We start from the raw sequence: 22,025 nt of genomic DNA on the forward strand, positions 1-22,025 counted from the left end.
ATAGTCCAAGTTTTAATGAATTGAGCCCAGAATCAAAAAGTCCCTCCTTAATTTATGGATTTTTTAAAAACCATTTTCATTTTTTCACAACTGTAGATGAACCGCCGTTGGACAAAGGAGGACATGTTAAGGACCCCGGCCAAGAGGACGGCGCCGCCGTTGGTGAGCACGGGGAAGAGGAAATGGACATGGAGAGCGAGAAGGAGGAAGAGAAGCCCAAGGCTGGCGGCGGAGCCTTCTCAAACGCCCTGTCGTCTTTGAACGTTCTCCGTCCAGGTGCGTCCTCACCGCCGCAGAGCGGGCACCGCAAAGACCCGTGGGGAGGAAGGAGGCAGCCAGGGGGTTTCTCAGGACGGCCTCTGTGAAGCCGGGGTTCCTTCTGCGAGTCTAAAACAGTGGGACAACTAGAACCTGCCAGGGTCCTTGTCAGACAGGCAGTTGTGTTGTCCAAGCAAATGTGGGGTTTCGGGGAATGGATAAATGGCACCGAAGTCTTGTTGTGTGTTTCAGATTAAGGTGTAAAACTCCTTCAGAACTGCTGCTAAAGCAAAACTAGCAGCGAGTACTTTTCTGTCCACACTTCCTTCATTCTGTACGTTTCTGTGGGAGATAGTTTGCAGATCTCTTACTGTTAATCAGCTTTTGAATAATTAAGTGCTCAGTGGCTGAATTTAAGTTATGAAAAGGTATTTAACTCATTAACATTTTTAAAATTTACAATGCTTACTCTGGGCTGGTAATGCTGTAAAACATTATGTGTAGAGATCTAGTAGCATTCTAATTGGTACAGTCCTTTAGCTCTTGGCAGTGATTTTAAATGTTCTTGACCCTGCAATTCCATATCTAGAAGTTTATCCCAAGGAAGCAATGTTTGCATTGCAATATTGCAATGAGCAACATTTGGAAACAGTATGTAGCCAGAGAGGATTGGTTAGTAATGAAGGTACATTTACATAAAGGGATATTATATAGCTATTAAAATAACAATCTGAAAAGTAGCAAGGCAATTGTTACTGTAGGTAAAAAGGTCAGTTAATTTAATCGTGTAGTAGATTATGCTTTATCTGTTAAGTTGTTGAGCTATCTATCTATATAAAAGCCTAAGTGACTATTACGACCGAACGACCGGTCACTATGACACACACTGACCACCGGGGGGTGGGCAGACAGTGCAGGAGCTGCCCCCTGGTGGTCAGTGCGCTTCCACAGCCAACCTCCCTGGCCACCAACCTCCCGCGGTCCCTCCCCCCCAGCCAGCCAGCCCTAATTGGAACTGGGTGAGAGACGGCCGCCGGCCAAGCCGAGGGACCCCGCCTGTGCACAGACGCGTGCACAATGAAAGGAAATTAATTAGAAATGGCCGGCGGGATGGGACTGGGTGAGACGGGCTGGACACACCCTGGAACCCACCTCCCTCGGTCCTTCCCCAGCCGGCCGCACCTGGGGGGGCAGCAGGGCTCGAAGGGCGTCTGCGGAGTGAGCGGGGTTCCTCCAGCAGGTGGAGTCCCTCGGCCTGGCCTGCGGGGATCGGGCCGAAACCGGCAGTCCGGCATCCCTTGAGGGGTCCCGGAGCTCGCGAGAGCTCTCTGCAAAGCTGCTGTTGAGCGGCAGCTCCTGCGTTGAGTGTTGCCCCCTGGTGGTCAGCGCACATCATATCTACCAGCCGGTCAGCTGGTCACTTAGCGTTTTATATGTATACTAGAGGCCCGGGATTAGTGCACTCGGGGGTGGGGGGGGGTGGGGACCTCAGCCCAGCCTGCGCCCTCTTGCAGTCCGGGAGCCCTCCGGGGGATGTCTGACTGATGGCTTAGGCCTGCTCTCCCCATGGAGTGGGCCTAAGACGTCAGTCGGACATCCTTAGCGCTGCCACAGAGGCAGGAGAGGCCACCGCTGCTGCGCTCCCCAGCCATGAACCCGGCTCTGGCTGAGCAGCACTCCCCCTGTGGTTGAGCATCTGCCCCCTGGTGTTCAGTGTGCGTCATAGCAAGCAGTTGAGCAGCCTTAGCATCTCATTAGCATATTATGCTTTGATTGGTTTTGAACGGCCAACTGGACAACTGGACACTTAGCATATTAGGCTTTTATTATATAGGATAGACATGCTTACAGGTAAACTGAAAATTATTTGCAAGAGAAATATACTATGAATGAAGTAGTGTTTTTTTGGGGTCATGAGATGTGGGCACCTTTTAGATTTTTATCTGTTCTGGTTTATTACTATAATTTTATTACCTTTGTTTTACTTACAGATAAAAATAGTTAAAGCTGCTTTTGGTGGGCCCCCCACTGCCCCCCCCCCCCACATCTTCCCATATGGCCATTATGTTCTCATTTTCGTTTCCTTAGTGACTGAGTTTCCGTTTAAACTAAATTAAACGGAAGTCGGTGGGCTGCAGGCACCATTTGGGAAGGGGTGCAGCAGCTGACATTAGATCATCATCTCTGCGACAGGCTCTCGGTCAGGTGACTTACTCTGCATATTCTCAGGAAAATAGAAACTTCATGCCCCGACATGTTTATGATCCTACCGTCTGTCTCTAGGAGAAATCCCAGACGCAGCGTTCATACATGCCGCGAGGAAGAAGCGGCAGATGGCCCGGGAGCTGGGGGACCTCACTCCGCACGACAGCGAGCCCGGGAAAGGCCGCCTTGTTCGGGAGGATGAGAATGACGCCAGCGATGATGAAGATGACGATGAGAAACGCCGGATAGTGTTTTCGGTGAAAGAAAAGTCACAAAGACAGAAAATTGCCGAGGAAATAGGTAATTTGATTGTTCAGGACAGTAAAGCTCATTGCCGTCAAACGTGATTTGATAGTGAAAATAAAGTCAGAGTGTCCACATTTATTTAACTTGGTTTGATGTTAGAGGACTGTTCTTGCTTAGGTACAGTGCCTTACTGAGGTGTTTGAAAACTAGCATGATGTCTAAGTGAGCACGTCCTGTGGCCGGCGTAGCACTGAGCGCCTCGCACGCATGCATCCGTGCCTGGGGCTCGGCATTCTCAGGAGGCGTTAGGGGTTCTTCCCGGCTGAGTCGATGCCCAGCGCACAGGTCAGGAAACCCGTCCACGGTCTAACCGTTCCACTCATGCTGCTTTCCGTGCAGGGGCACCGTGGATAAGGCAAGCGCAGTCAGGAGCGCCGGGGGGCGTGGAGCTCCTAACAGACGTTTCAGTAAGGCGGAGCCAGCACCAGCAGTTTTGCTTAGTTTCTGTGAAATGACAGGTAGCATCTCCCTCCCTGCCCCTCTGCCATGACGCTTCTCTGCTTCCACGCAGGCATCGAGGGGAGCGATGACGACGCCTTAGTCGCCGGGGAGCAAGACGAGGAGCTCAGCCGATGGGAGCAGGAGCAGATACGAAAAGGCATTAACATCCCTCAGGTGAGAAAGAAAGAATTAAGCTTCAAGAGTTAAAAAGTGAATGTTAAAAAGTAAAAAAACACACGTTTTTACCTATTTTGTTAAAGCAAAAGTTACAACATTGCATATTGAATCTGAATCTTTGTCATTTGCTCAAGTCACATAATTAAGAGGATTACAAAAAGGTATGTACCCAAGAAGCTTTTAGAAGAAACTGTATTCTAGTTTGTTCTTTTAGTCCAATGACAGAAGAATTTCTAGTTTCTCAAAGTGGTTCTTCAACCAGCAGCATCTGCTACCAGGGAGTTGTGGGAAATGCCAGTTTTCCCCTCCCGAGGCCTAGGCAGGCGTCCTCAAACTACGGCCCCCGGGCCACATGCGGCCCGCCGAGGACATGGATCCGGCCCGCCGGGTGCCGCTGCCTGTCCTGCTTAGCAGCCGACTTGTCCCGGGCCCGCAGTGCGCATAGGAATTTGTTCATAGTTTTTTTTTTAAACTATAGTCCGGCCCTCCCACGGTCTGAGGGACAGTGAACTGGACCCCTGTTTAAAAAGTTTTGAGGACCCCTGGATGAGAAACTACGGGTGGGGCCCAGCATCCATCCAGTCCGCCCGCAGGTGCTTCCGAAGCACGCTGGTGTCAGGACCGCTGTCCGGGCCACGTGCTGCTTCCCGGCAGCGCTTACTTTCTCTGACTTCAGAACTTATTGTAGAAGATGGGTTCCTCTTACTGTAGATGAAAAACGCATTAGTAGTCACGACATTTGTTTTACACAGTAAGTGGAGCAGGGAAAGGGTGCGTGGATGTGACCCTTTGTTGCTAGTGGGGAAGTCCTGGATCAGGTGTGGGCCCCAGAGGCTCACCTCTGCTTGTCTGTTTATTCTGTGGCCATGCAAGTAATTTATCTTCCTCCGTCGATAAAATGGTGGCCTTGGATTATTTTTAATGTCCCCTTCAACTCTTAGTTTCTCTGATATGTTTTCCTGAGAATTCTTAAAAATGATCCGATAGCCGAAACCGGTTTGGCTCAGTGGATAGAGCGTCGGCCTGCGGACTGAGGGGTCCCGGGTTCGATTCCGGTCAGGGGCCCGTACCTTGGTTGCGGGCACATCCCCAGTGGGAGGTGTGCAGGAGGCAGCTGATCGATGTTTCTCTCTCATCGATGTTTCTAACTCTCTGTTCCTCTCCCTTCCTCTCTGTAAAATATCAATAAAAAATATATTTAAAAAAAAAAAGATCCAATAATCCCATAAGAGTTGGAATAGTCATTCAGCCCTACTTTTATTTGATTTCGAAGAGCTCTATTATTTTAATTAGGTGCTGTTTGGGAAATGGATATAATTTCTGCTGTTAGGTGGTGGTGGTGGTGGTGTTTAACCCTAAAGGCGTGAAATTACTCTTTCCCTAGCTTTTGTCACTAGTTGTCACGTACATCCCATTTCTTTTCTAGGTCCAAGCCAGCCAGCCGGCGGAAGTGAATATGTACTACCCGAGTACTTACCAGACAATGCCTTACGGTTCATCCTACGGCATTCCGTACAGTTACACGGCCTATGGGTCTTCTGACGGCAAATCTCAAAAAACAGATAATTCAGCCCCTTTCAAAACTCCCAGTAATGAGATGACTCCCGTTACTATTGATCTGGTAAAGAAACAGCTTAACGACAGGTAGGGCAGATCGGCTTCTTAAAGACCTGTCCTAGCTTTGTTCCTCAGCGTCGTGTAGTCGGGGTGGCCAGAGCCACCGAAGGTGACGTCACTGTTCTGCCGCCTCCTTGGATGACTTCGGTGGGAGCCTGGAGACACGCTGAATGCCACCCCGTGATCTTGTTGAAGACACTTTGAGTTTGCGCCTCTTGGACTCTGAAAAAGTGTAGTCGAGAGGTGGGGGGAGAGCAGAACGGAAATTTTGGTTAGCCCACCAAATACTGCCAAGTCTGTAAACTGCTGCCTTGGTTTTTGGGGGTTTGTTGTTGGTTTTTGTAGGTTTTTGGGGGGTTTTTTGAGCGGAAAGCGGTACAGAGGAAAAGCTGCCACTCGGAGTATTTTTGTAAACTAGTAGTGGAGCTAATGCGTTGTCATGTTGTGAGCTTCCCGCCAGCGTAGATTGGGGTGTAAACGTGTCGTATGTGTCCTTTGTGTTCCCAAGGTTGGCCTCCATGAAAGACATGCACAAAGCAAACCGCCAGCGGCACGAGAAGCAGCTGCAGAGCCGCGTGGACTCCACCAGGGCCATCGAGAGACTAGAAGGGTCTTCTGGGGGGATTGGTGAACGGTATAAGTTTTTGCAAGAAATGCGAGGGTATGTCCAAGACTTGCTTGAGTGTTTCAGTGAAAAGGTAAGAATGCAAAAATATTAATCTCTTTGAGTAGGCCCGGTTAGGGAGGCGTAGGCGGCCTGGTGTAGATCATGTCTGTATTGCTCAGAAAGTACCGCTGAACTCGCCTTAGACGTGATGAAAGTCATGCTCCGTTTTCTTCACTTTGCTAGTGGCTGTGTACCGTGGGGGCAAATAGCTGCCTTTGTTGAAACAAAAAAAGATAACAGCACATTTACATCAGCCACTGGCCAGGCCTGCCTTAGTGTGATATAGGTGATTGGCCTGCCCCGGATTGTCAGAATGGAAGGGACTCATCGGATGGGATTAATTTCTATGGGTCAGGTTCAGACTCGTCTTGAAGCTGTCTGTACAAGCAGTTCCAAGTAGGCACAGAGTTGCAAAACAACAGTCGTTTTTATTTTTCCCTAAACTTGCTCACCTTTGCTGCTCATGGTTTCCATCCAAAGCAGCCTGTGCTTCACCCATTTCAGAAACCATTCATGGCATAGTTTCCTTTAAGGGTTCATGTCTTCCAGGTTCTTTCACTGTGAAGTTCAGAGTTTTAGTATGGTTTATGTTTTCATAGTTAGCTGTATAGAAAACCCCTTTCTCAAATGACTTCTTCATTGATGTTGCCTCTTTAGATAAGAGCTGTGGGCTGATGACTGGGTCTGTAAGCACTTGTGGATTTAAAGTGAGCTGAGGGTGGTGCTTTAACGTCCCGGCGCCGCTGAGCTTTCAGTGGTGCGGGGTAGAGGCCCTCTCCCTGGCTCCTGGCTGTGTGGCTGGCGTAGGCTCTGAGCACTGGTATGTTCAGATGAGCCTTTCAGCCTGTTGTTCTCTCCTGATCGCCTCAGTGCGAAAGCCAAGGCTGGCAGAGGAACCCTGCCAGACCCTCCCCGGTGGGTCTCGGCTCCAGCCAGGCCGTGGTCAGACCCGGCCGAGGCAGCATCACCAGGCCCCTAGGGTTTGCCCCCTGGTTTCTGCAGAAGCAGCCACAGCTGAGCTGGGCTGTGTCCCTTGTGCAGGTTGGAGGCTTAGGGTGCAGGGCGGCAAAGAGACAGGTGCCTCCGTGCAGGGGCCGATGCAAGGGTCAGAGCTGGCGGTGTCTTTGCTACCAATAAAGCCCTTTGACCCCGGGCGTGGTGGGGCTGGAGAAAGGGCCTTTCCTGCACCTGCCTGGAGGGAGGGTTGTCCCTGAGGAGCTTGGAGAAGTTGGCTTTTTCTTTGGAACTTCATGTGCCTTCCCGCCCGGTCACTGCTCCCGAGCAGCCTGCTTCAAACTGTGTGAGCAGTCAGGGGCACCGAGGACTGGTTTGGGAGCACATCTTAGTCCTTGTATGTTATACGGTGACTGTGTTTGAACAGGAAGATGTAGGTAATCCCCCTTTTAAAGATGAATATTTTATCTCATTTTGACATTTTCATATACATTCAATTTTAAGAGGTTCCTGTTGAGTGAATAATGTCATAAGTTGTCATCTGGGGAATATTTAGGAACATTTGGGTAGATCTGAGTATTGATTTTAGTAATACTATAACAATATCGTTTTGGAGTAAGACCATAAAAAGGTAAACATTCCTTAGTTTTTTTCTTTTGTGATAAAAGTTTTAAGTGATTTTGATCTTAGGTTTTTAATTATCTGCAGATCATTTTAACTTTCCATTGTTCCGTTTCTCTACAGTCATCTTCCTCCTTACGTTTTCACCTTACATTTGGTCTTGAATAACAGTAGTCAGTAATAACAGTTGGGAGTTTGGAGAGGCTAAGGATGGTCCCGGCGCTCACTCCTGAGAGCAGTCAGTGCTGTGAACAGCCATGAGTGGGAGCTGGAAATGGGTCCCAGGGCTTCGGTTCTCAGTAGAATTCTCCCTGGGCGTGGTTAAAGACATTCCATCACCTGAGCAGGAAAATCACGTTCTCGGCATCTTCACTAAGTTGAATGATTAAATCCTGTCCCCTGCAGCGTCAGGTAGAGGAGCGTTCAGTGTCCAGACTGAAGCAGTGCCCGTGGTACCTGGGGGTGTCTGTGTGCGGCCTGCCTGGGTCAGAGCAGCCGGGGCGGGGGGGGGGGGGCGGGGGGAGGCAGGCACCCTGCTGCTGCCACGATGGCTCACGAAGCTGATGGCAGTCCACTCTAAAGGTAGTCTCCGGCTCAGCTGCCCGCGATAGTGCAGACTGGGGACACGGTTGCCCATAGGGTGGCATGTCAGAGAATGAACGTCTGCCGCTGGGACCTTTCCGCCCGCCCCTGTAGTCCTTTGGCGATAGCGTCATGCCAGTGTGTGCCATCGCTTTTGTAGACGTCTTTGTCCCACCTGCCTCTCGTTTTCCATTTGCAGTCTGTTCCGCTCAGGAAGCTGCTGTCACAAGGGGCCAATGTCCCAGGCTAAATAATGTGTTTCCACGTGCACTAACACCGGGAAACTAGTTTCCGGTTTCCTCCGGTATGTGCAGTGGTCGAGAGTGTTTTGTGAAAGTTTCGTAACATTTGGTTATAACAAGGTTATAAAGAGACCTTTTCTTTTTAAGATTTTTAAATTGACTCTTATAGAGAGAGAGGCAGAGAGAGAAACAGATGTGAGAGTGAAACAGCGATAGGCTGCCTCCTGCACGCCTCCCAGCCGAGGGTGCAGCCCAGCGCCCGGCGTGTGCCCTGCCCGGGAACCGAACCGGCAGCCTCTCTGTGCCAGGACAGCGCCCAGCTGAGTGAGCCACGCGCCTGGGCTGCTCTTCCCTGTTTCAGTTCGGTCTTCATCCTGCCAGCGTTGGTGTTCTGTGTGAGCCACGTGGACGTTTGGCCACGGATGGTAGCTGGAAACCTTAGTGGCTCTGTGAAGGGACGGTTCACGTGGAGACTTACTTTATTATAAAGGATGGGCACACGAGAAGGGCTTTCTGACACGTCGGTGAGAGCCGGAAGGGTTATTTGCCGTGTTAGTGAGCGAATGCCGTGTGCATTGAAGACGGTAAGAAGGCTGCCGTCAGGCCCCTGTGAAGGTGGCAGGTAGACCCGGTCTCTGTGTCAGGGACGGTGGGCTATTCTAACTAGGAGACTGCAGGGCAGACGTGCTCCAGGAAGTTACAACCAGATGTGGAAAGACTGCCGAGGACTTTATTCTAAAGACAGGCCATCGAACTTTTGCATTTCTTCGCTAATACTGAAGTGTTGAGTTTCCTAACCCAACTTTTGCTCCAGTGACTAGGCACCGGACATGGTAGCGCTATGTACGGACTAAAAGAAGCGATGTTTCCTAAACAGCCTAGAATAACTGCATTGCTGTTGGTGTCCCACGGGGAACTCATGGTGATTCTGTCCATAGAGGGTACCTTTTCAGAAACCCGGAAGTAGGATGGAACCCTCAAGTACGCGAGCAGCTGAGGAGTTTGGTGTTACGGAGTGTGTTGTATTTTCACAGGTGCCACTGATTAATGAACTTGAATCAGCAATACATCAGCTGTACAAACAGCGAGCTTCCCGCCTTGTCCAAAGACGACAAGATGATATTAAAGATGAATCTTCGGAGTTTTCAAGCCATTCAAGTCAGTCCATCTTGAAGGTTTTTATTATTCATTAAACACCCTTGTTTACTTAGTACAGCCCTATTGAAAGTTAGATCTCAGAGCATCTTTTCCCCCCTTTTTTAAAAATAAATGAATTCCCTTGCTCTTGTGTTAGATAGATCTGAAAATTATGACAGCGTGTACCTGCGTGGTGTTTAAAAAATACCGCTTCACAGAGGAGCTCAGGAACTTACTCTGTCTCCGCATCTTCCTCTTCCTCGGGCATGTTTTTATCCTCTGGGGTTCGCAGAGACACCCCAGCATTTATCTTAAAGCCGCTGTCTGTGTGGCCCTGGATGATTTTTGCCCCATTTTCATGCTGCCAGTGGCCGCCGGGCGCACGCTCTGGCTGCTCACAGTGCGAGGGTCGGCATCAGGGCCTGGAATTGGGGGGGCAGAAGGGTTTTATTACATAAGTGAGTTTTGAGCTTCACCCCTTGGATAAAGCAAATTTTTTTGTATTTAAAAATCATTTGTATTTTGCAGTCTGTCATATACTACACTAGGATTTTTAGTAAGTCAGTTGGTACCTATATTTCTTGAAATATTGGTGTCAAAATTAGAAATTGAATTTCTCCTTTCACTGTGATGAGTGTTTGGGAAAACCAAAATTAATAGGAAACCTCTTATTGACTAGCTTAGCTGAGATTCTTTGCCCAGATGTTTTGAAAGTTTTCATTCCATTTCCCACGGCCCCCCACATGGTTGGGTGCTGGAATGGGACTTCTCCCAGCCGGGGCTGCCGATGGCTTTTTGTCACCTCCGTTCCCGAGTCAGCAGGTCTCAGGTGGAACGTGCATGGGAATTCCCGGGCGTTCATGTAAATGCAGGTTCCCATCCTTCCCAGAGGTGCTGGCTAGCCTTGGATGGTGGCACCGCCCAGGTCCTCCGCGGTCAGGGCCCTGGTGCCATTCCTCCTGAGAACCAGGCTTTGTCCTGTGAGGTCCCTGAGAAAGCCGCCCGTCCTGGTAGTTCAGAGCATCGCCACAAGGCGGTGACAAAGGCAGTGACGGCCCTGGCAGAGTCGGACTCGGGGGAAGCCCCGGGCATGTCTGGGACCTTTTATTTTTGCCGCCTGAGTGTAAATTGGCGTTTCTGTACCGGGCGCCTGAGTGACAAGGGCATCCCTCCAAGCCCCTTTGGGTCCAGACGGAAGCAGAGTTCTGGGCAGATCCCAGGTCGCAGTCACACGTCCACAGGGGAGCGGCTCCCCCGGAGGGACACGGTGTGTGAGCGGCACCTCCTCAGGCCTTCCCTCCCTAGCGGCTGTGCTCGGTCAGTTGGCGCTCCTTACATCATGGGATCGGGAGGAGGTTTGAGTGACGATGTGTGCTAATTAGATTGAGAGCTGGAAATGGAAAGGTAATGAGAGAGTGAAAAAATACTGCCCTAGAGGAAGTATTCGTTAATTGCCAAAGACTTGAGGAAAATTACATGGGGCACGGAAGCGCTAATTCCCTTTCTGATCTTTTACAAACAAACGAACGAGCCAGAGTTCATCTCTCTCCATTTGCAAACACTTGTCACAGTGACTGCATGTGGTCCTCCCGGAAATGCCGGGGCTGTCACCTGAGCCCCAACTCACACCCCTCAACATAGGTATCTCATAAAACCCACCAATAGGGCAACGTTTAAAATGTGTATCATCGTAAAGAATGTTCTTTGAACTCTTTCTTCAGTGAAGGGTCCCTCTTAAAGAGGCAGGAGTGGTTTTGTGCGTTGGGACTCCTTAGCTAAGTCATCGGTGGTGTGGGAACTCACACAGCAGGGAAGGCTGGGCCTCATGTCCCAGACAGACTCACCTCTTTATCCTTTATAAGAGCCGGAGCATCCTTCCTGCTATCTGAGCTAGTTTGAAATAGGAATAAAAAAGCCAGTAAGAAAGTCAGCTTTAAAAACATAACGGTCTGGAACAGTTAGATGGGGCCGGGTAGAAAACTATTTCTTGTTTTTATTTTTCCTGTTGCTCCTGTTGGTGCCACATGGTGGGGCAGCGGCTCTGCTCGCTGTCATTTAGCACGGGACCTCCCCTCTGACCCTTGGTGGTTTCCTTCCCGCGGCTATTGTGGCAGGTCCTCGAGTATTCCGCTCTAACGCTGTGGGAACTTACCTCTTGTTCACGGCAGTTAGCCTGTGGTAAACTGGACGGTGTTGGTGAGGGCTGACTGTGTCACAGAACGTCTTCTGAGTGCGGAGCTGAAGTGTAGATGAGGAGGGATTGCAGCCAGATGCTCAGAGATCTGAGGATTCTTTTCTGGAGAAAGAATGGGTTTGGAGAGAAGACCCCGAGACAATCTTGGGCCCCAACAAAAGGGTTGAGTTTGTCCCCAGCGATCTGACGGAGATGGCTGTGTTAGCTTCCCCCTGTGTCCACTGACCTCCCGTCTTTATGTGAGGCAGCTGATACTCAGAGCCCCCCAGGCAGTGGGACCCGGAGGACGAGGAAACAGGCAGTGCAGGTGGCAGGTCACCTTACTGATCTTGGGGGGACAGTGAAAGGTCTTCCACACGGAAGGCAGGCAGAGGATGCTGAGGAAAGAGTGTTGTAAGAACAAGAACCGCCTCATGGAAACTAAAATACGGTAACTGGAAAGAAATTTAAATAGGCAGGTTGGAAGCTAAAGCTAAAAAGGTGCCCTAGAAAGTTAAAAAAAGATGAAAGGAGGGAAAGAAGGAAAGAGGGAGGTGCTTTAAAGAGTAGTGTGTGAGAAGCCGAAGTTGGTCCTGGTGGCTAGTTTTCAGTCTACATGTTGGTTCTCCCCGGCTCTGAAGTAGTGATAGAGAATACATTGCTGCACAGCAAAACTAGAATACACGGTCAAACTGCAGCAAAGGTGTTTTCTCATCCACATGTGTTTCTTTCCTGTCATTCCATGTCATTCAGCATGTCTGATTTGCCCTTTGCGGCGGTAATGTAGATTTTGTATTTGGTCGTCACGATCGCGTCAGCTTCTGTGACGTAGGGATGAAAATAGGGATTGAATCCAGTCGCACTCATGCCGGGTCGGTGACCTTGCTGCCCTGCTCCTGTGTGAGGGCAGCGACAGGAGGCTTGCGGGGGGCTGGAAAGCGATCTGGTGACGTCAGGCGGCAGCTCCTGCTGTTGCGATCAGCCAGCGGCCTGCCACGCGGCTGATTCTGTGCAAAGTCTTTCCTCAGGGTGGCCGGAGAGGCTCTCACTGTGGCCATTGTTGTTTTACAGACAAGGCTCTGATGGCACCAAATCTCGATTCCTTTGGGCGCGATCGGGCCCTGTGTCAGGAGCACGCAAAGCGGCGGATTGCGGAGCGCGAGGCCAGGAGGTAGCGCGGCGCCTGCTGCCGGCGGCGTGGGCAGGGAGGCGCGCTCTGGTCTGGTTTGAACGCCGTGTTTGTCGTTTAGGACTCGGCGGCGACAAGCCCGAGAGCAAACGGGGAAGATGGCAGATCACCTGGAAGGCCTTTCCAGTGACGACGAGGAGACGTCTACAGACATCACCAACTTCAACCTGGAGAAAGGTCAGCCGTTGGCTCGGGAACGCGACTTGGTGTCCGTGTGGTTCCTGCTGGGGTGCGGCTTTTACCTGGAGGTGATGGTGGGAGGCTCGTGGCCTCTGTTAGAGCCGACTGCCAACGGGACCCCTCTTTACTATGAGCATCGTGCTGGGCTCTCACACTAGCCGTGGCCCTGGTCATGGGCTTGACGGAGCACTTGCAGAGCGAGTGCTGCTGAGCGTCAGAAGCGTGGGGTTCTAAGTGACAGCGGTGGTGTCAGGTCCAAGGGCGCCTGTCTTCCGGAAGGTGAGCCTGGAGTGCAGCGCGCTGCCCTGGGGACACTCGGGGCCTGGGAGCCCCACCAAGAGGGAGGTTAGTGTGCGCCCGGCATTTCCAGAGGGTCCCCGAGTAGCAGCCCCTCCGCCCCGGGGGCTGCGAGGTGCAGTGCAGTGGCTGCAGCCCTCTCGGCACTCCTTCGTGGTGAACTTTCCTGAGAGAGGACTCGGCAGGACCGCACAGCGGTTACCACGCACCTGTGCCCCGGCCACCGTGGCACTGCTCCGCCAGGTGCGCTCCGACTGCCTGGATGGGTGTGCTGTCGGCACGGTGTTTGTGAGCCATTTGAGAGCTAACGCACGGGCATCCTGGCACTCCTAAAAGCTTCAGGGTGTCTCCCAGAAACAAGTGTGTTTTTTACCGAATCACAATGCCATTCACACCTGGAAAATGAACCGTTTCCTACCATCATCTGTTTCCTCAGCAGCAGCCCCCACAACATTTTGATGCCTTTTTTGTGAGTTACTCTGTCTTTTCCAAACCAGGATCCACACGCGGTTCCTGCCCGGCATTTGGTTGTTAGCGCTTTTTTCTGGCGTTAATGAACATCCACCCGTACTTGACATGCACACGCACTCCTGTTACCCACCTGCTTGTCTAAGACACTCACTTTCTGAAAAGAGCAGGCCACTCGTCTTGCAGAATGTCCTGCAGTCTAGATTTGTCAGTTTGCTCGTGGTATTAGCGTGTTCCTCTATTCACTGTATTTCTTGTAAACTGGAATTTAGTTCTGAGCCCTTGATTAGATTGAAGTTGTTACTATTTTTTGGGTAAGAATACTTCATACAAAATGCTGTTAGTTGGTTTGTAATAACAGATGACAAATGTCAGATAGCCCCACTGTTAGCACGTTAAGAAGGATTCTGAGAAGTAGGTTGTCACACGTAGGTCTCCAGTGGAAAGACCGCCCTTTCCCAAGTCATCTGGGGCGTCAGATGGCCTTTCCCTGAAAGACCCTAAGCGCTGTCACTGTTCCGGTCTGGGTCATCACCGCAGTCACCAGCTGACTTGGAAAGAAGCGGGGCGGTTGGTCCCTGAGTCGGATGCGCATGTGTTTTGGACGGTGATCTGTGGACTGCAGAGTTAGCAGCATCGTTGGTACTTGATGTGGTTACTCCGCTAGGGTGCCGTGGTAACTGAAGTTTGAACTGAATTGTTGGGGGACAGGTGGTATTTAACTACACCGTGTTAGCAAATGGTACATAGCCGGGCAAAAGAAAGGGTGCCTGACGGTGGGGTGAACCTACACGCCCCTGTGTATCCCTCCCCCGAAGGGCCGTGAACAGGTAAGACTTGGCAATGAGCCAGGCCGCAAAGAAAGCGCTGCCGACGGTGACCTGTGCTGTTCCTGTTGCATACTGACCCACGTTCTCTGGGGCGGGCTTGTTTTCAGATCGCATTTCGAAGGAGTCCAGCAAGGTTTTTGAAGATGTCCTGGAGAGCTTCTACTCGATCGACTGTATTAAATCCCAGTTTGAAGCCTGGCGTTCGAGATACTACACGTCCTACAAGGATGCGTACATTGGCCTTTGTTTGCCCAAGTTGTTCAACCCCCTCATACGGCTGCAGCTCCTCACCTGGACTCCTCTTGAGGTGGGTGGCCCTGTCACTGCCTGAAAGCCAGGTACCCAGGGCCTGGGAAACGCTCATCTCACAGCTGGAGTGGACGCTGAGCTCAGCCTTCCCCGGCAGAGCGCGCAGGGCTGTGCTTGGCGCCGACCAGCTGGCCTTCATCGAGGACCTTTCTTCTTAGGCTCCGCTCCTCGAGAGCGCCCTGCTGCTCTCCAGCAGTGCCTTTCCCAGCCACTAACTTTTACATGTGCACATGCCTGGGTAGGAAGAATCAGTCCGTTGAGCCTGAGCTTAAGCAAGGGTGGGCAAACTTTTTGACTCGAGGGCCACAATGGGTTCTTAAACTGGACCGGAGGGCCGGAACAAAAGCATGGATGGAGTGTTTGTGTGAACTAATATAAATTCAAAGTAAAGGAGCGGAGGGGAGAGCAAGAGAACCAGATAGAACAGCCGGATCCGGCCCGCGGGCCGTAGTTTGCCCACGGCTGGCTTAGAGCCTCATGGGGAAGCGCAGGAGGCAGGTGTGAAATGCGGGCCTGAACTAATGAGCAAGGTGATAAATCCAGGAGGTGGAATCAGTAGGCTGCTGGCCTCGGATCTAGGAGAGGAGACCGGAACTGACTACAGATGTCTAGTGGTTGTGTTGAAGATAGGGTTTTGGAAATTACCAACATACGAATGGGCATGAATGTGATTGGTTGGGTTGAAGGTTTAAACTGGAGTGAAAAAGAATTGAGGTGGAAGCTCTGGAAACGATTGAAAAAAATGTGAGCTCTAGAACGATGCAGCTCACAGCCCCCTGTCGCTCTTTGCCAGACCCATGGAGTGTCCCCCATGCGTGTGTGCGTTAGTACACAGCACAGGCCGTGAGGACCTGTGTGCACGTGCACGTGTGTGTTAGTACACAGTCCACGCCGAGGCTCATGAGGACCTGTGTGCACGTGCACGTGTGTGTTAGTACACAGTCCACGCCAAGGCTCATGAGAACCTGTGTGCACGTGCACGTGTGTGTTAGTACACAGTCCATGCCGAGGCTCATGAGGACCTGTGTGCACGTGTGTGTTAGTACACAGTCCACGCCGAGGCTCATGAGGACCTGTGTGCACGTGCACGTGTGTGTTAGTACACAGTCCACGCCAAGGCTCATGAGAACCTGTGTGCACGTGCACGTGTGTGTTAGTACACAGTCCACGCCGAGGCTCATGAGGACCTGTGTGCACGTGTGTGTTAGTACACAGTCCACGCCGAGGCTCATGAGGACCTGTGTGCACGTGCACGTGTGTGTTAGTACACAGTCCACGCCGAGGCTCATGAGGACCTGTGTGCACGTGTGTGTTAGTACACAGTACACACCAAGGCTCAGGAGGACCTGTGTGCACGTGTGTGTTAGTACACAGTACACACCGAGGCTCAGGAGGACCTGTGTGCATTCTGGAGTTCTCCAAGAAAAGCTCCCTCCTCTGCCCCGCAGCTCCCAGAGTCTCCGCCTCCCTGAACCCCAGTTTCTGTCTCCTGGGCTCAGCAAGTCCTTCCCCGGCCTGCAGCCCCCACCCTGCCCGCCCGATGGGCAACCCACCTCGTCCGATGCCCGTCTCCCAGGGCCGCGTCCTTAACCACCTGGGGCGCGTTGTCTGAAAGCGGCGCCTCCTGTCTTTTGTCCGGTTCTCACTTGTTTGTGACTGGGGGTGACGTCCAGGTCTTACTCCCGTAATGGCTCGAAGCCGCTGCAGCCTCCATGTCGGTGTGTGGGTGACCTTGTTAACCTTTTGTAGGCCAAGTGTCGGGACTTTGAGAACATGCTGTGGTTTGAATCGCTGCTGTTTTATGGCTGTGAAGAGCGAGAGCAGGAGAGAGAGGACGTGGACATCGCGCTGCTGCCCACCATCGTGGAGAAGGTGATCCTTCCTAAACTCACAGGTAGGGCGCTCGGTCACGCGTGTTCCTCACGGGCGGTCCGTTACCAAGGACAGTCACCCGGGCCGGAGCCAGCTCAGGGGAGAGACCTGTCTCTGTCTGGGGCTGGAAGGCCATCTTGGAGGGGCCTGGAGTTGGGACAGTAATGGATCCAGTGACAAGTTTGAGAGACCTTTAAAGACTGCCTGAAACAAAACATAAATTTGGGGGCATATGCATTTTTCTGGAGAGCAATTTCATTACTTTCATCAGTTTCTCACGGGATTAGAAATAATTGATGCAGGAACTGATTGAAAGTATTAAACATAAGTTTCAGCTTTTTTGTTAGAAATTCTTGGTGCTGGGACAGTGTTTCTTAGGGTACTGAAATCTCTCCCCCTAATTTGTTTTCACTGATGAGCAGAAAATGGAGGAATCTACCCCCTCTCCACTTCTCCTAGTCCCCGCATTCCCAAGGTGTATGACAAGGGACAGGCTTAGCTCTAGAGAGGAAGGCCCCCTGCGTGAGCCAGGACTGCTCGGCGTCAGGTTTCAGTCGCTGCACTTGACACTTGGCCTGAGCACCTTCTCCCTTCCCCTCACAGTGATAGCGGAAAGCATGTGGGACCCCTTTTCTACAACACAGACGTCCAGAATGGTTGGGATCACGCTGAAATTAGTAAATGGATATCCTTCCGTAGCGAATGCAGAAAACAAAAACACACAGGTAATTTCACTCTTGTCTTGGAAAGGTGTTTTGTTTACTTTGTTGGTTTGTTTTCTTCTTTTGAAAAGGAGCAGGAGTGGAGAGAATGAGGGTTATGTTCTAAGTCGGCTGGAAGAGGGATTCTCCCGCTTGGGCCATCTGGTCCTTTCTAAAGCCTGACATACACAAGACTTGAGATTATAGCTCGCAGTTTAAAGTATCTGCATTGGAAGGGTGCTGTCATGAGTCCAGATACCCCCTGAGTTTTAGTGTTTTCACCCTTCTTACCACCCCACCCTAACGCCCAGTGGGACTAATCAGATATCCCTGTAAGAGCTGGATTGTTAGGGAAAATGAAAATGTGAAACTACTGGAATAGGTAATAATTGATTAAGTGCTAAAATGTTTAAATAGCGTGTAAAACCACTGGGTATTGTTTCCAAACTTCAAACTGCTGTTGGTCCTCCTCAGAGAAAGGTGCTCCTGTCATTGTTCTGTTTGCAGGGATGGCATTTCGAGCAGGACCGGCTGGTGTGCCTGGTCGCAGTCTGCATACAGGCTGAGGGCTGGAAGGGTGCCGAGTGGCTTTGCTGCCTTGTCGTTGCAGCGGCGGGACTAATAGGAGAGTGGGTTCTGGAGACCTCAGGGCTTTCAGTGAGGAAAGGGGAACGGAGAAGAGAGTCCGCTCTCAATTGATACTGACTTCTCTGATTGGGAATACGGCTGATCAGTCTTACCACCACCCTTACCACAGTGTGTGATCTATTTGTACCTCTGTAGGTGTATCTGAAAGCACTCTTGCTGAGAATGAGGAGAACTTTAGATGATGATGTATTCATGCCCTTATATCCCAAAAAGTAAGTAACAAGGAACTCCTAAGAACGTTAGGGATGGTGACAGTCTCTGTTACCTTCCAGAGGAGGCTTCTGGAACTTGGAAAGACGAGCAGTCGCTTAAAATACGCACTTGACCTCTGTGATGGGAGCCTGTCGCCGACAAGGGACAAGCTCAGAGGGACATTGTCCCTTAACTAGAATAAAGCGGAGGATGCTCTGTTCTCCCTCCGAGTCCAAAATACAGTCCCATTGCTTCTTAAAATTATTGTAGTTGGAAACTGTTTAGTTACTTCTTCTGGTTACTCCTCTTACTTGTAGAAGTACTCTCTTCTGGGAATCGTGGTGTGTCTCTATAAACGTTTGAGCATGGTGTGTTTCTCTTCCAGTGTCTTAGAAAATAAAAACTCCGGGCCTTACTTGTTTTTTCAACGACAGTTTTGGTCTTCAGTTAAGGTATGTATATGGTATCCAAAAGATTTCAGATTTGCCTGACTTTATATATTATATCTTGAAAATTATGTTTATGTTTGATGAACGCCATAGGCTTAGATCTGGGAATATACACAAAGTCTCCATTTTGCAAGATGATTTTCTTCCAAACGTTTGTTCAGGTTTAGTGTTTCCATAGGAGAAAATGAAGTAAGATGCAAGCTAGTCAGCAAAATGCCTTGCTCCCCCAGTTTATTCAGAAAGTAGCGCTTGGCACCGAGTGTGCGGAGTAAGGTGCCCAGTAAGTAGAATGGAGCCTTCCTGCAGTTTGTCAGCCACAGAGCCGACGGGGGGAGGGGGGGACCAGGCATCTCCGGTGTGGAGAAGGCCCAGTGCACGGAGACCCTGCCTGGGAGTCACCAGAGACCCCTTTCACGTGAGGAAGCCCTATGCAGGTTATTAGCCCAGAGGCATCAGTAGGAGTGGCCCTGAGGGGCGGGGAGGCTCACTGGAAGAACAGGAATCAGGGTGGCTCGAGGGAGGAGGATGAGGCAGGAGCACCCAGTCCTAGGAAACTGGTCTACACCCAGTAACACTTACTCCTTAGTGTATAGTCCTGTTGGTTCTGATGCATGAATTCAGTCACATGCTCACTACCCAAATCAAGACATGTAACACTTCCATCATCCCCCGAAATTCCCCACACCCCTTTGTGATCAAGCCCACCCTACACCCTGGCCACTCCTTTTCATGGTCCTACTAGAGGCCCTGTGCACAGATTCGTGCACTGGTGGGGTCCCTCGGCCTGGCCTGCACCCTTGCACAATATGGGACCCCCTCGGGGGATGTCAGACTGCTGGTTTCGGCCCGAACCCCGCAGACCAGGCCGAGGGACTCCACCGGTGCATGAATCCCTGCACCGGGCCTCTGGTGTGCATATAAAATCTTTGGTTAATCTCTTCCTGCCCTTCCCTCCCCCCTTTCCCTTTGAGATTCATCAGTCTGTTCCATGTTTCCATGCCTGTGCGCTGAGCGTCTGCCCCACGGTGGTCAGTGCACATCATAGCTACCCCGTCGAACGGTCGCTTGGGCTTATATATATATATATAGATGGTTGACCTTGCAGGAATGTCTGATGAATGCAATTACATAGTCAGTAGCCTTTTGAGTCTGGCTCCATTCACTTAACATGCATCTGAAATTTTTCAGTGTCGTGCGTTATCAGTAGGTCATTGCTTCTTATTGCTAAGTGGCAGCCCGTTGTTAGTGGGTACACCAGTTTCTTTGTTTTTTTATCCATGCCTCAGTTGAGGGGTATTTGGACTGTTTCCGATTTGTGGTGATTAGAATAAAGCTGCCATAAGTGTTCACACACAGATTTTCCTGGGAATAAGTTTCCATTTCACTGGGTACATCCCCAGGCAAAGCTGTTTTCAGACCAACACAATGTTAGCAGTCCGGTGACTCCATTCTTCCTCTCTCTCGCCACGCGGTGCACTTGCTGCTGCCGGTGGTCTGGCCGGCTGTGTTCGAAGTCCTCTGTTGGGGGGATAGTGCATCTCGTTCGGTTTCGTTTGCAGCTCCCTAAGGACTGGGGGAGCTGAGCATGTTTTTAAGTGCGTGTTCGCCATCTCTGTGTAGTTTGGTGAAGTGTCTATTCAGACCATTTTTTAAAATTAGGTTTTCTTACTATTGAGCTTTGAGTCCTATATTCTAGATACACTGGTAAGTCCTTTATCGAATAAAGGGTTTGCAGAGGGCTTTTCTTTTTTCTGCAGTCTGTGGCTTGTCTTCCTTTTCTTTTGTTGTTGCTATTTGTTTTATTTTGTTGGTTTTTTGGGGGTTGGTTGTTTTTTTTTTAATCCTCACCTGAAGACATTTTCCCATTGCTTTCAGATAAAGTGGAAGGGAAGGGGGAAGGGAAGGGGGAAGAGAGAGAATCATCGATGGGTTGCCTCCCAAACATGCCCAGACTGGGTGGGCGACTTAAACTGCAACCCAGGTACCTGCCCTTGACGGAATCAAACCTGATGTTCTCACCACTGAGCACACGAGCCAGGACTGTCTTCATGCTCTTCACACTGTGTAAATGTGCAGAGATTCTTAATTTTGACGAAGTCCAATGTGTTGGTTTTTCCTGTTATGGTTTGTGCTTTCAGTGTTCCAAGAAGTATTTGCCAAAACAAGGCCACCAAGCTTTTCTCCGTGGAACTTCTAGAAGTTCCCTCGCTTTAGGTTTTACATGTACATGTTAGTTATGTAGAGTGTGAGGCCTGGGGTGAAGTTCATTTGTTGTAGTGTTACAGAAGACCGGGAAAAAACCAAGCCATGCTTAGAGAAAGGGAGTTACATTTTAGTAAGGGCAGGGCCAGAGAAAAATGTGCCTTTCAAATTCTGCCCCCCTCCCCCCCCCACATGGAGGAAACCTTTTCTGTTTATACTTTTCCTAGCTCCTTTGTCTCCCAAATTTGGAATGAGACTTCTGGGCCTTCTGGGAAAGAAGGCCTACGTGCTGGGAAGGGGCCATGAGACCGTATCTCAAGGCCTGGCCTGGTGCCAGCACTGACAACTCTGTCTGGGGCATGGTTTATGGCCTCTCTGGAATGGGAGTGGTCTTATTTTCCCTATTATTTAAGCAAGCGAGCGTTTACAGAAGCCAAAATAGCAGGGTTAAAATTTCAAACCGCAGTTTTCATAGACGATGGATGCTTCAGTAGCACATAATTGACCATGTGTGTGTGGGTCATAGAAGGGTTTTTATAGCAAGAAGTGAGTGACGTGAACCATTTTGGAGGTACTGGGTAGGAGCAGGAAGGGTAGTAATAGTGGGAATGGAAATGAGTATGGACTGTGCATTCACTGTGAGCCAAGCTCTGGGCCCCTTTTCTGTAGGTTATCCTGCTGGATCCTCAGGGGCCGTGACTGTGACGGCTGACGGACAGTGCGGCCTGGGCTCTGGTGGGAGGGAGGGAGGGAATCCAGCTCCGGCCAGGCTGGCTCTGCAACAGCTTTTCTCGGTGGGGCCTGTGGAAGAATGAATCCCTGACGCCCTCCGGCCTCCAGGGGGGAGGATGAGTTCTCCTTTCATTCACATCTAGAGTGGCACTGTCCGTGCACCCGCCCTGGGAAAGTTCATCAGCCACACCATTTGGGGCCCTGCTGGGGCCTGCTGAGAAGGACTGGCCCAGGGCTCCTGCTCCCTGGGGCGATAGGAGGGGGGGGGGGCAGCTAAGGGCGGCGCTGAGGGAGGGAGCTGGGAGAGACAGGTAGGCTGGGTGCAGCTGGGGTCCCGCCCACCTGAGGGAGAGCTCGAGAATGACATCCCAGCCACTGACGCACGTTGGTTGGATAGCGTTACTGCTTGCTGAGTGAGAAAGCGGGAACCAGACGTGGCGGCGGCACGGTGACGGCTTGCAGGTGACACGTGCTGCGCTGGAGCAGCGGGAGGAGCTGGAGCTGTCCGCGGACCTCGCGCAGGCCAGCCTCCGGGATCTGTAAACACACGTGTGGCAGCCAGAAAGGGTGACGCCT

General features: G+C 50.9%; 1 protein-coding gene across 1 annotated transcript in view; it reads left to right on the top strand.

Moving 5' to 3' along the window:
- The window catches only part of PAXBP1 (PAX3 and PAX7 binding protein 1), a 34,036-nt gene that overhangs the window by 6,287 nt on the left and 5,724 nt on the right, over nt 1-22,025 (top strand). The window contains exons 3-15 of the mRNA XM_080653939.1: nt 97-276; nt 2,542-2,763; nt 3,281-3,384; nt 4,814-5,031; nt 5,513-5,702; nt 9,105-9,228; nt 12,452-12,551; nt 12,631-12,746; nt 14,452-14,651; nt 16,403-16,547; nt 17,129-17,250; nt 18,010-18,086; nt 18,452-18,518. Of these exons, the coding sequence (XP_080510065.1) occupies nt 97-276; nt 2,542-2,763; nt 3,281-3,384; nt 4,814-5,031; nt 5,513-5,702; nt 9,105-9,228; nt 12,452-12,551; nt 12,631-12,746; nt 14,452-14,651; nt 16,403-16,547; nt 17,129-17,250; nt 18,010-18,086; nt 18,452-18,518 (1,865 nt within the window). The remainder of the gene's footprint in view (nt 1-96; nt 277-2,541; nt 2,764-3,280; nt 3,385-4,813; nt 5,032-5,512; nt 5,703-9,104; nt 9,229-12,451; nt 12,552-12,630; nt 12,747-14,451; nt 14,652-16,402; nt 16,548-17,128; nt 17,251-18,009; nt 18,087-18,451; nt 18,519-22,025) is intronic.

Source organism: Plecotus auritus (assembly GCF_963455305.1).
Source record: "Plecotus auritus genome assembly, chromosome: 2".
Lineage (NCBI taxonomy): Eukaryota > Metazoa > Chordata > Mammalia > Chiroptera > Vespertilionidae > Plecotus > Plecotus auritus.